General features: G+C 39.7%; 1 protein-coding gene across 2 annotated transcripts in view; it reads right to left on the bottom strand.

Annotated features, from left to right (window-relative positions):
- Positions 1-3,317: 3,317 nt before the first annotated feature.
- ARCN1 (archain 1) overlaps positions 3,318-12,832 on the bottom strand; it is a 32,991-nt gene continuing 23,476 nt past the window's right edge. The window contains exons 9-10 of one of the 2 annotated variants that reach the window (XM_037147216.2): positions 9,236-9,440; positions 3,318-5,292 (exon numbers count right to left, since the gene is read on the bottom strand). In XM_037147216.2, coding sequence (XP_037003111.2) covers positions 5,203-5,292; positions 9,236-9,440 — 295 coding nt within the window. In that variant the 3' untranslated portion in view covers positions 3,318-5,202. The remainder of the gene's footprint in view (positions 5,293-9,235; positions 9,441-12,832) is intronic. The other variant, XM_053672727.1, reaches the window with a different exon arrangement.

The following is a 12,832-nucleotide window of genomic DNA, read 5'->3' as shown; positions in this document are numbered from 1 at the left end:
CAGGGAAGGATGATCTTCCAAGCTACCTGCTGTGGCCAACAGAACTGGCTCCAGCACTTGATGTACCAGAAAGCCCTAGGCTATGAGGGGGTGGTGGAGAGCCTCTTATTCTTCCTGTCTTCATACTATTTGAGCTTCGTGAATGTATTTTGACTCTGGACACCCTGCATGAGGCAGATCACATCTGCAATTTTCAAGCTATTCTGGTGAAAGAAAAAGGAAAAACAAAACTCTTGTATCCTATATGCCAAGACCCAGCATTTAAGGGAGCTCAGATTGGGGTACCTCAGAGACTTTTCACTTTAACTCACAACTCTCAGGGTTTTTTTTGTTTTTGTTTTTTTTTAACAGTCTTGGTCAGGAGGAATTTCCAGGAATTAAGCCTGTCACAGAGGTAATGAATGCTGGGGCAAGGAACTGAAATAGTACTCAGCTTTTCTCTGTCCTCCCAGCCCAGGTACCAGATGACTGACCCCATGCTAAAGGTTTTTTGCAGTGTGTCCTAGCTTCTGCTGTGTCAAGGCCCTGTGTTCCCAGTTAGAGCACTCAGGGGATTATAGCTCTACCACCCTCAGTGTGCCCCCACCCTGCTCCACATCTGGAGTACATAAAAAACTCAGTGCTCTCGGTTATGCAAGAGATCCAGCAGTTGGGAGTTCAGGAAAGGGGGAAGAAGAAAAGCTTTCCAGTATGCTTCAGATTTTCCAAAGAGGAAACAGGGGGAGAGGGCAAAGGCTGGGTGTGGAAGGAAGAAGGAATTTTTTTTAGGCCTTCTGGACTTGGCTATGAACGTCAGCAGTGGATTTCTACACTGCTCCTGCCTTTGCCTAGGCACATTTCCCACCTCTGTCCTTCTCAAAATTATACTCCTTCCAGCTCCAGAAAGGTGATGATTCCTCATTACAGCAAATAATCCTATAGATACACCTGATCCAGAAAACTTTTTTTCTGGCCTACTTGAATTCTGAACTAAGGCATCATTAGCATAGGTGTGGTGGCAGCAATAATACCAGTAAACTCCTTGTTGCATCCAACTTGGGGAAAAAAATTCAAACCATTAGTAGCTGCAAAGGAGCAGAAGCTCTCAGTTTGTCTTCAAAACTATACAACCCACACTTCCATCCAAAGAAGAAATATCCAAACCAAGTGGGAAATCTGGGTATGACAGAAGACTGGTCTTCTATTTCCAGCTCAGGACCTTCCTATAAGCTGAAAAGAACAAGCATTCATTTGGGTAAAAGAATGTGAAACAAGACCTATTTCCATTTCTCTCGTTGCCTTGAATTTGTAATGCCTTTTTCAAATAGCCCTCTTTGGTAATTAACTTTATCGTACTGAGTGTACCTATGGAAGCTTTCCAGAATTAGACTAAGACCTGAATAACCACTTAGCCCCTGTCTATGAAGAACAAGGCAAAAAACTTTTCCTTTTTGGTGAGGGGTGGGGTGAGAAGTAACCCAAAGCTTCTAAAACTGCCTGGATGCTTTATCTGTTTGAGAGAGGGGCAACAGCTTTGAAATGTAGTCTTCCTAAAGGCTTGCTTCCACATAAATCACCAACTCCCCACGTAAAATGAAATTAACACTTATAGAGATGTTGTTTGCCCTTGGGTGAGTGCAACACATAGCAATCGATGTACTCATGCATCTTCTAGGACATTAAAAGCTCTACAGCTGCAAATATATTTACAGAATGGGCAACAGGAAATGGAGAGAATGGTTGCAATAATTGATGTGCATAAAAAAGGGAAATCAATGCTGAGTTTTTGCTTTCCTTTAAAGCCCACCTTTTCCCCCAAACTTTTGGTGTCTCTGTACCACACGGGAAGTTGTCTTGGGCCACACATTAAATACAATCATCACAAAAAAAAAAGGTCATGTTTTTAGAATTTTGTTAGGCTGCACTCATAGCCATCCTGGATTGCATGAGGCCCATGGGCCAAATGTTGGATACCCCTCCAAGACATAAGCCCTATTCCTCATCCTCATTGAGACCCATGTTGAGTATCACTAGTTATAATTAACATTTGTCTGTTTAGAAAAAAAAGGCTTTGTAAATAGCTACAGCCATTGCTTCTAGTTAAGACTTCTGAATTTCCTTCAGGATGGGGGCTTTTCCTATTTTTCTCCTATCTTCCTGCAATGAGCTCTGCAAGATGTGAACCTTTAAAAAAGACTACTCTATTTCAACTCTGGAAATCTCTGAGGTCCTATCCAATGTGAAAATTATTAGAGGACAGTTTCCCACGAGATGCACAGGTCAATAGATTCTGGGTTTCAAACTATTGTGAGTAGTTGAATGGACAGATCTTTAAAAAAAGGAAACTCTCCTGGCTGGTGTAGCTCAGTCGACTGAGCACAGACTGCCAACCACAGGGTCGCAGGTTCGATTCCCACTCAGGGCACATGCCTGAGTTGCTGGCCAAGTCCCCGGTGGGGGCCACTGGAGAAGCAACCACACATTGATGTTTCGTTCTCCCTCCCTTCCCTTCTCTAAAAATAAATAAAATCTTAATAAAAAAAAAAAAAGAAAAAAAGGAACTCCTGATCACAGAAGAGGTGTGCTCCCTATCTCCTCTATATGGAATTAATTAAACCAGAGGAGGAATCACCAGCCTATTACATTAACAGACTGCTCGGTCAGATCCAATTATTTTGTTACTATCCCTTATAGGAGGCCAACAGAAAATCGACATATGCTGTGGAGGAATTAGCTGCCAATCAGGGAATGGCGTGGCTTTTGTCCAATTCATTTCACTGGATTAAAGTAAGCTAAGCCACATTTCAGCAACATCAGACCACTTTCTAAGGGAGAAAAATTCAAAATTTTGGCTTTTACCAGTAAAATAAAAACTTTTCATCCCTACTTACTTTACTGTTCATGAGAGAATAATTTGCCTCCCAACTTGTTTAATAGTTTTTTTAATTAAAAAAGTTTTTCTGAGGGAATTAACAATTCCCAAGGCATGCATGAGTAACTTACTTTTTACCACTGTTTGTTTAATGGGGAAGAGAATGCTTCAACATATTACAAACCTTCATTATTCTTTAAAAACGAAGCCTTAGTTTTCTGACTTTACAACTGCCCCTGACAAAATTAAGACCCAAAGTTCATATGAGTAGCATTAAATTCAAAAGCTACTGTCAAAGCATATGTATATGCTCAAATGAAAAATAGACAAGGCCACACTACCTGTAAAGGCAATGAATACTGTAAGATAGAGATTTTCTCTTAAAAATATCATTAATTTTAAACTTAGATCCCATTATCCTAAATCAGCAAGCAGACACCAAAGTGAGACAACAATCCACTTAACATTCATTTTATAATATTCTTTATTCAATTAAAGAATTTGCCTTCTTTGTATACACTGGAATGTTATATCCCCTATATATTTTACAGGGCTATAAAACATCTCTCATTTTAAATATTACCCCAAAAGTAATTTCAGAAAAAAAGTTTTTTTGTAAAACTAAACTTTAAAAAAATGATACAGACAAGCAACCCGCAAACAAAACTGGATTAATAAGATTTCTTGTCTATGTGACTACATGACAGATTTCTTGTCCCAGTCCCCCTCCTAAAAAACACACACTCCTACACACACACACACAAAACCCTCACTTGGAAACCAAGCTAGAAATAAGGATTCTTCCCTGATGCAATTAAGGAAAAGGCCAAAAATTTCTTTGCCAAACAATTCCATCCATGACCATTTATGTGACTGTTTTGCTTCAAGTAAAGTATACTTTTCACAGAGAAGACCAATGCTGTTCAGAATGGGAGTGGTACTCTCCAACCAGCTGACAGTGCATAAGACATTTATGGTTATCTGCCTCTTCCTCTGCCTGTGGTTGCAGCCTGACAACTCCCCCAACCTTTGAGTGCAATACTGGGTTAAAAGCCAGCGATGCGATGGCTGATGCAGTTTTTTCAATTAAAAAAATGAATGGGGTGGGGCTAAGAAATAACTACTACATGATAACACTCAATAGAAAAGTCTTGTAAGATGAAAAGGGAAGGATTTCAGAAACAGGGAAAGTTAACCTGGTGAAAAAAATGCTGGGCAGACTACAAGGAAATGGGAGTACACACCAGCAGTCTAATACATACCAATATAATCAGCTGCCTCTTGAAATCCTACAAACCTGGTGGTGGAAATAAAGTCTCCTTGATAGTTTAGAGCCAACGGGATTGGCACAGGGATTCACTGAACCCATAGCCTCCGAAATCATAACCTCATCTCTTGCTAGAAAAGGACTGATGACATAGACCACAGCCAGAAAGAGGGAGAGGTGGTGAATCTGAGGAATGTGAATGGATTACAAAGACCATGAACTATTATTTTCACTAAAGTACTCAAAATGTGGAGCAATGGAAGCCTAGGTAGCACCATGGGTAGACACAATTACCTGTGGATGTGAAATCCATAACTGGACATAATCATTCTCCTCCTAGATAGTGAAGTGGGGGCTGTGCCACTGAAAGCTGTTACTTGGCTGTCTAATATTCACTATACTGTTTTAAACTAGAGACCAGCCTAAAAGGAAAACGACCTGGCACAGGAGTGGAGGAATGAATGGATATTGGAAAAGGATATGAGACACCCTTATCTTTTAACTTCTAGAACTCCAAATACCTCAAGCAATTCACTTGTATAATCTGAAAATCAACTCGGATTAGATCAACTTGTTCTAGGAGTACCAAATAAATACAACACCTATATACAGATAACCCCAGTGCTTGGATATATAGAAAGAAAAAAAAGGAAGGTAAAGGAGTATGAAACATTAAACTCTTCTGCAGAGAAAACTTTTAAAACACAAAGTTAAGTATGAAATATAACTATATTTAGGGATCAAAATAAAGGAGCAACTTAGGCAAAGGCTGAGAATGTGTTTAACTGGGGCATTCTCTGGAGAGCTCACTTTCCTGCTGGCCAGTACAAAATGCCAAAGAAATCAGCAGCCTTTCCCTTTATGTTTGTGTCATTTCTTTACCAAAGAGTGTTCCTGTGACTTGAAACGCTGAGAATGAGTTGAGGGTCCTTGCGCGCTGAGAATCGTGCATTACACTAGGGAAAAAAAAGGGTCTCCAATGGCTTGTAGATTTGGGGGAAAAAAAAAAAAACAATTCTTCAGCCACTGCTGGCTTCCTCTTTATTAATTTGAAAGTTTTCCTTTTCGGTTTTTCCTCTTCGTATTACAGGATTTCATACTTATCCACTAGGAAAGTGGTCTCTGTGGAAAACCTTACTGGGCTATTCCCATCTACTTGGGTCACTTTGGTTACCTAGAAAAACAAACAAAGAGTAAGTTAAAGCAAAAGGAGAGTGAGCCTGCAAGGTGCTGACTACATTCTCAGTAAAAAGCAGATCAGATTTCCTAAAAGCAGTATTAAAAGTAAGTCAGAAATGCTGAAACAGTTCAATTCACGCCCTGACCAGTGTGCTCAGTTGGTTGGGTGTCATTTCACAAAGCAAAAGGTCACTAGTTCAGATTCCCCTGGTCGGGGAGCACACAAGAAGCAACCAATTGATATTTCCCTCACTTCGATGTTTCCCTCTCTTCCTCCCTTGTCATCTCTCAAAAAATAAATAGAATCTTTTAAAAAAGAAGGTCAATTCACAACAAATGCAGCTAATAGTATCACTCTTTCCCATCAACATAATCAATCAGCTTTCTAGATAGAAAAGACAACTGTTGAAATGACATACAGAGTGGTATTAAGTACAAGATCCAGAATGAGTGGCCCCTGCCCAGGCCTTACCATATAAAACCTATGAAGTTCATAGACATTCTACCAGGATGATAAATTAACATTTTGACCTAAAATGCAGTATTCTAACACTTCAAAATTATTTGTCTGATTTGTTTTCAAAGTCTTACTAAGCTTCTCTAGCATATTTATTTTTTAGATCTACCTGGGTCCTTCTAAAGATATCTCGTCTCTTCTTTTTAATAATAAAAACGTATAGTTCAATGAATTTCCTATAACAATGACGACTATAATGGCACCAACACAATACTTAAACCATTGATTCATTTTTAATTTTTCTTTTTAAAATATTTTATTGGTTATGCTATTACAGTTGTCCCCACCCATTCCTCTCCACCCAGCATACCCTCCCACTCACATTCCCCGACTTTAGTTCATGTCCATGGGTCATATGTGTAAATTCTTTTGCTTCTACATTTCCTATATTCTTAACCTCCCCGTCTATTTTCTACCTACTATTTGTGCTGCTTATTATTCTCTGTACCTTTTCCCCTCTCACTCTCCCACTGATAACCTTTCATGTGACCCCACCATGTGACCTGTGATTCTGTTCCTGTTCTAGTTTGTTTGTGTTTTAGGTTCAGTTGTTAATAACTGTGAATTTGTTGTCATTTTACAATTCATATTTTTTATCTTCTTTTTCTTAGATAAGACCCTTTAACATTTCATGTAATAAGGGCTTGGTGATAATGAACTCCTTTTAACTTGACCCTATCTGGGAAGCACTTTATCTGCCCTTCCATTCTAAATGATAGCTTTGCTGGACAGAGTAATTTTGGATTTAGGTCCTTGCCTTTCATGACTTGGAATACTTCTTTCCAGGACCTTCTTGCCTGCAAGGTTTCTTTTGAGAAATCAGCTGACAAGTCTGATGGGCGCTCCTTTGGAGGTAATGGTCTCCTTTTCTCCTGCTGCTTCTAAGATTCTCTCCTTATCTTTACTCTTAAGTAATGTAATTATGATGTGCCTTGCTGTGTTCCTTCTTGAGTCTAGCTTCAATGGGACTCTCTGAGCTTCCTGGATTTCCTTTGCCAAATTGGGTAAGTTCTCCTTCATTATGTTTTCAATTTCTTGCTCTTCCTCTTTTCCTTCTGGCACCCCTATGATTCAGATGCTGGAATGTTTAAAGATGTCCTGGAGATTTCTAAGCCTCTCATTTTTTTGAATTCTTGTTTCTTCATTCTGTTCTTGTTGAATGTTTTTCTTCCTTCTGGTCCACACACCGTTTATTTGAGTCCCAGTTTCCTTCCTGTCACTGTTTTCCTTAGCATAGCCTTCATTTTTTCCCTCTAATTTGTGACCATATTCAACCAATTCTGTGAGCATCCTGACTACCAGTGTTTTGAACTGTGTATCTGATAGGTTGGCTGTCTCTTCATTGCTTAGTTGTATTTTTTCTGGAGCTTTGATCTCTTCTTTCATTTGGGCTTTTTTTTTTTTTTTTTTGGTCTTAGCACACCTGTTACACAGTAAGGGGTGGAGCCTTAGGTGTTCACCAGGGCAGGGCAACCCACTTCACTGCATTGTGACTGTATGTGGGGGAGGGGTCTGAAAGGGAACAGTGCTGCTTGCTCTACTCTCTGCTGGTTTTCAGTCACTTTCCCTGCTACCCACAATAAAATTGGGCCCTTGTGACACCGATTCCCTGGTGGGTGGGTTTGTGTATGTTATAGGACCCTGTGGGTATCTCCAAACAGACTTTCCTGCCAGGGTGAAACTGTCTCCCAATGCTGCCTCAACTTCCACAGGTGTTTTCAGTGAGAGGCCTTGAGGTTTTATTTCCCTGTGCTGGAACTCTGGGTTGCAAGGTCTGCCTTGCTCCCCAGCTGTTCCTCCGGTTTATCTGCACGCAAATATGGGACCGCCCGTCTGCCAGCCACCACCTTGCCTACCCTGGTCCTCCAGACTCTGCGTTTCTGAAAGTCTTCTCTCCCGGGCTACCTGTCTCCACTCCTCTTACTGGTCTGGATGAATGTGTCTTCTTTAACTCCTTGGTTGTCGGACTTCCATATAGTTAGATTTTCTGTCAGTTCTGGTTCTTTTTTGTTTTTAAATTTGTTGTTGTCCTTTTTGTTGTGTGAGGAGGCACAGTATGTGTCTACCTATGCCTCCATCTTGGCCAGAAGTCTCCTGATTCGCATTTTCTAATGAGTTTTCTCTTTCTCTCTCTTTTTTGAAAGACCCACTGGGGACCTGGCCCACAACTCAGGCATGTGCCCTGACTGGAAATAGACCCAGTGACCTTTTGGTTCATAGGTTAACACTGAATCCACTGAGCCACACTAGACAGGGCTCTAATGAAGTTTTGAGACAGCAATTATACTACTTCTTCAAATTGAAGAGTGTTTCAAATTATACTACCATTTGAAACACTCTTCAAATGTACCCATTTCTATCTTATGTCTTGGGTTCAACAATGTGTGCTCCAATACTGATGGGGTTATGCCAATAACCCAAAGGTAAGAAAGAGAATTGCTCTTTGGAAGCATCCAACAGAGGAAATTATAATTTTCCAAGCTCTTACAGGAGGGCAGAGATCATCTAGGAAGGTAAGATAGTGCCAGAATAATAAGCAAATCAATGAGTCAGAGGGGAACAAGACTATATAAACTGGGTCCTTGTAAAGCAAATTAAAAAGCGGAGGAACAAGGAGTTAAAACCAAGGAAGAGTTCACAAATTTCTATTGTATTGCCTACCTAAAGAACAAGATTTGCAACAGAACTGGCTCATGATTATCTGTGCTTATATCTTTTTTTAAAACAGATTTTTAAAATTTATTTTTTAGAGAGAGGGGAAGAGAAAGAAACATCAGTGTCACAGAGGAACATCATCAATTGGCTGCCTGACTTTCACATGCCCCCAGGTAGGGACCTGGCCTGCAACGCAGGCCTGTGCCCTAAGCAGAAAACTAGTGAACTTTAGGTTCTCAGGCTGGCATACAACCCACTGAGCCACAGCAGCCAGGGCTGATTATATTTATATCTGTGACATAAACAATCTAAAAGAATGTATCCATTTGTACTAAAATAACTTTTGGGGGGCAGTAATTTTATCTTCTAAACAAAACTTTTTTTTTTCATTCCTTGGGTTAAACCAAGTGACATTACAAAAGGCATTATAAAACTATGTGTTGGGTGTTTTGGCAAATGGATTTCAAAATATATGAGATTATTTAAAAAAAAACCCCAAAACAGGCAACTAGTAAGAGATATACATACATCTTGCACAATACCTAAGTCTTAGTATGTATTTATATTCAATATCTTTACTGTGTCTGATCTAGAGAGGAAAACTGAGGTAAAGCAGGTAAAAAATGTGACCAAGATCAAACAATGAGCCAGCAATGGAACGGGCAGGGGACGCCAGCTTTTCCGGTCATTTGCTCTGACCATGAAGCCATGCTACCTATCTGTCCCACCACTTTCCCCATTTAGGCTCTATATTAAAATGGTGTACCTGTATGTTACAGTAATTTTTTTTGGAGATGAAGGAAACTTGAACAGGAAAGAAATCATTGGGCTGCCCGGCAATGCTGAACTCGAGGCTGCCACTCTTATTTTTGGCATCAATCACTGGCAGGCACCACTCCAACGTATTTCGTCGACTGTCATGTCGATATTCACCATCAATCTCACCAATCACTGGTGCACCAACACCAGATCTGTTATAAGAAACACCCATGTCAAGTTAGTTGTCCAGAGCTGGAAAACTCTGCCAAAAAAAACCAGCCTACAATTTGATTATGTTCCTCAAATTCTGCCCACTTTTATATAGTCCAAGAAAAAATTAGGCTCCCTATTAATTTCAAGGATCACAGTCCCAGCACCTTGGCTAAGGGTCTCACTCATTCCCTTTGTAGATGCAGATATACACAACCATAAAGAATTGGCAAATATGTCTGTGAGCTGTTCTAACATGTGGAGCTAGCTGGGGACTGAGACTGACAAATGTGTAAAATGGAATATATTTCTTTTTTTTTTTCAAAAAAAATTTTTTTTAAGATTTTATTTATCTTTAGAGGGGAAGGGAAGGAGAGAGGGAGAGAAACATCAATGTATGGTTGCCTCTCATGTGTCCCCTGCTGGGAACTGGCCTGCAACCCAGGCATGTGCCCTGACTGGGAACCGAACCACGGTACACTGGTTCGCAGGCCCACGCTCAATCCACTGAGCTACACCAGCCAGGGCTTGAAATGGGATATATTTCTAAAAATCTGCACTAATAGTTTGTTGCTGTGTCAAGAAGGAATTTTAATATAATGTAGCTCTCTTTATAGGTGACAGTAGGTAATAAAACAAATTAATACCAGGGGGAAACTTTAAACAACATTATATAGTTATTTAGAATGGAATGAATTTAGGCCTTTCAGCGAATGTTTTGGCACTTACTATAGCTGAAGCCAGTGGATTTATTTGATTTACAACCCATAAGTGAACTTGGGTTGAAAAGTGAAAGCACAATTACACCTTGACAAAATGTAAACATGATGGAAGAAAGGGACACACAGTTATCTGTAATCTGCAAAAGGACTAGTTAGAATGTACTTTGCACACTGACAGGCAGTGTGACCTACTCCTAATCATTCTAAACTTACCATCTCTTACCACCTTTTAACTCACCAGTGACATGCAATGCTTATAACAGGGATAGGGTAAATAATGGAGTCAAAGAAAACTTTAAGGGTGATAGAACACAATGAACTCTTCCCTATCAATTTTATGGTCCCAGTTGTATATATGTTCTTTTTGCCTTCTTCAAAATCTGATTCTATCAGTTTTAGACAGTAGGATAAAATGCTGTCTAAATATTCAACAGTCTGGAGACTATTGAAAAATTAAACTAAGACACAGGAAACCACCACTGCCACAATTATAGGGTAGATAGACAGGCCTAAACATAGTCTAATAAAATAAGTCCTGACAAACCCACACCTGCTACCAGTGCCCAAGACCTACAATGGTTCAAGGCCTACTGTTCTGAAAGAAGAACCAGTTGTGAAGAATAAGATGGTTCCCAGTTAAAGAGGATATTGGTAATAAAGCCTATTTTAAAAAATGGAAATAAGAATGATTAAAACCAGACTTCGTCATGTAAAGGCCTAAATTATCAAAAAGAAAACACATTTAAAATTAAATTAGTTACATTTTCTCTGCAACAATAACAAAGCAATTATTAACAGTAAAGGTACACCATAAATACACTTACTGGGTGTTCATGGGGTATGGGAGGCTAAGAGGTAAAGGAGAGGAGATGCGATTCCTTGGTAAAGCAATAATAGTGTATACTCACTGGAAATGACAGTGAGGAGATAAACTTAAGGTAGAGAGTATTTCCAGATGAACCTAGAAAGCAGACCATTTAAACACACAAGGCCCGGCTGATGTGGCCCAGTGGCTTCAGCACCAGCCTATGAACCAAAGGGTTGCCAGTTGGATTCCCAGTCAGGGCAAAGTCAGGGCTATTTTCAGATGTTGGTCCTCAGTTTCTTCATGTAGTAATGAAGGTTTCCAGAAGGAGGAACCAGTGCTCACTTTCTGTTTTGTTTTGAACTCTTTTAAGAAATTGAGTCTGTTGGAATGAATTTTTCATTTCGCTCTCTAAACTTTCAGCTAAAGATGAGAATGTTTTCAAGGGAATTACTGATTCTTTCTGACAAAGGATATCTGTATTAGTTTCAATAAATTTTCTAACAGCTTTATTGAGGTATGATTAACATGCAGTACAGTACACATTGGATCCCCAACCATACCTAGGTTGTGGGCCAGGTCCCTGGTCCCTGGTTAGGGGTGTGTGGGAAGCAACCAGTAGATGTATCTCTCACACATCGATGTTTCTCTCCCTCTCTTTCTCTCCTCCTTCCCCTCTCTCTAAAAATAAATAAATAAAATCTAAACACTCGAGAATACTTTTTGTGGGCAACAGACACTTTTGTTAGCTTAATTGTGGTGATGGTTTCACATATGTATACATATCAAAACTCTACAAAATGTACAATTTAAAAGATTTTGCTTATTTATTTTTAGAGAGAGGGGAAGGGAGGGAGAAAGAAAGGGAGAGAAACATTGATGTGTGAGAAACACCAATCAGTTGCCTCTCACAGGTGCTCCTACTGGGGACCAAACCTGCAACCCAGGCATGTGCCCTCACCAGAATCAAACCAGGACATCGCCCAACCAACTGAGTCACATCAGTCAGGGAAAAAATTGTAAACTTAAATGTGTACTGTACTGCATGTTAATCATACCTCAATAAAGCTGTTAGAAAATTTATTGAAACTAATACAGATATCCTTTGTCAGAAAGAATCAGTAATTCCCTTGAAAACATTCTCATCTTTAGCTGAAAGTTTAGAGAGCGAAATGAAAAATTCATTCCAACAGACTCAATTTCTTAAAAGAGTTCAAAACAAAACAGAAAGTGAGCACTGGTTCCTCCTTCTGGAAACCTTCACTACTACATGAAGAAACTGAGGACCAACATCTGAAAATAGCTCTAGAACCTGTTTGGTTTTTAAGTCAGTAAACTCCATACTCCTTTTGAAGTAAAGCTCAATGCATTTTGAAAAATGTATGTAATCTTATAAGCACCATCACAATCAAGTCATAGAACATTTCTATCATCCCCAAAAGTTCCCTTGTGCCCCTTTGCACTTTGCAGTCAAATGCCTTCTTTTTCTTCTTTAAGAGCCTGCCCTGAAACCTCTTCTAAAATTTCCACCTTAAAAGCCCTTAGGACAGAAGACCTCCTTGTTCTCCCAGGAGCACCTCTGAGTTGTCCCCTGTACCCCTCGCTAACCCAGGCATGGTACCTTCATCTTTCTCTCCTGAGCTCTAAGAGCCCTTCTTTTGCCTCTGAAACTTGTTTCCTGAGCCTAGTTCTTTCACAGCTCACTTCTAGCTCTGTGACTTTCTTTCTTTCTTTTTTATATAATTGTTGTTCAAGTACAGTTTTCTGTCTTTTACTCCCAATCTCAGCCCACCCCCCAAATGCCTTCTTCTAAAACAAAACAAAAGCCTCCTGATTTCTATCCCAAGAGTATTAAGAGTATTACTGT

The sequence above is a fragment of the Artibeus jamaicensis genome, unplaced genomic scaffold (genome assembly GCF_021234435.1).
Source record: "Artibeus jamaicensis isolate MK-2021 breed Jamaican fruit bat unplaced genomic scaffold, CSHL_Jam_final contig_196, whole genome shotgun sequence".
In the NCBI taxonomy this organism is placed as follows: Eukaryota; Metazoa; Chordata; class Mammalia; order Chiroptera; family Phyllostomidae; genus Artibeus; species Artibeus jamaicensis.
Note: the sequence above shows the minus strand (reverse complement) of the source record. Positions and strands in the feature narration are given on the sequence as shown.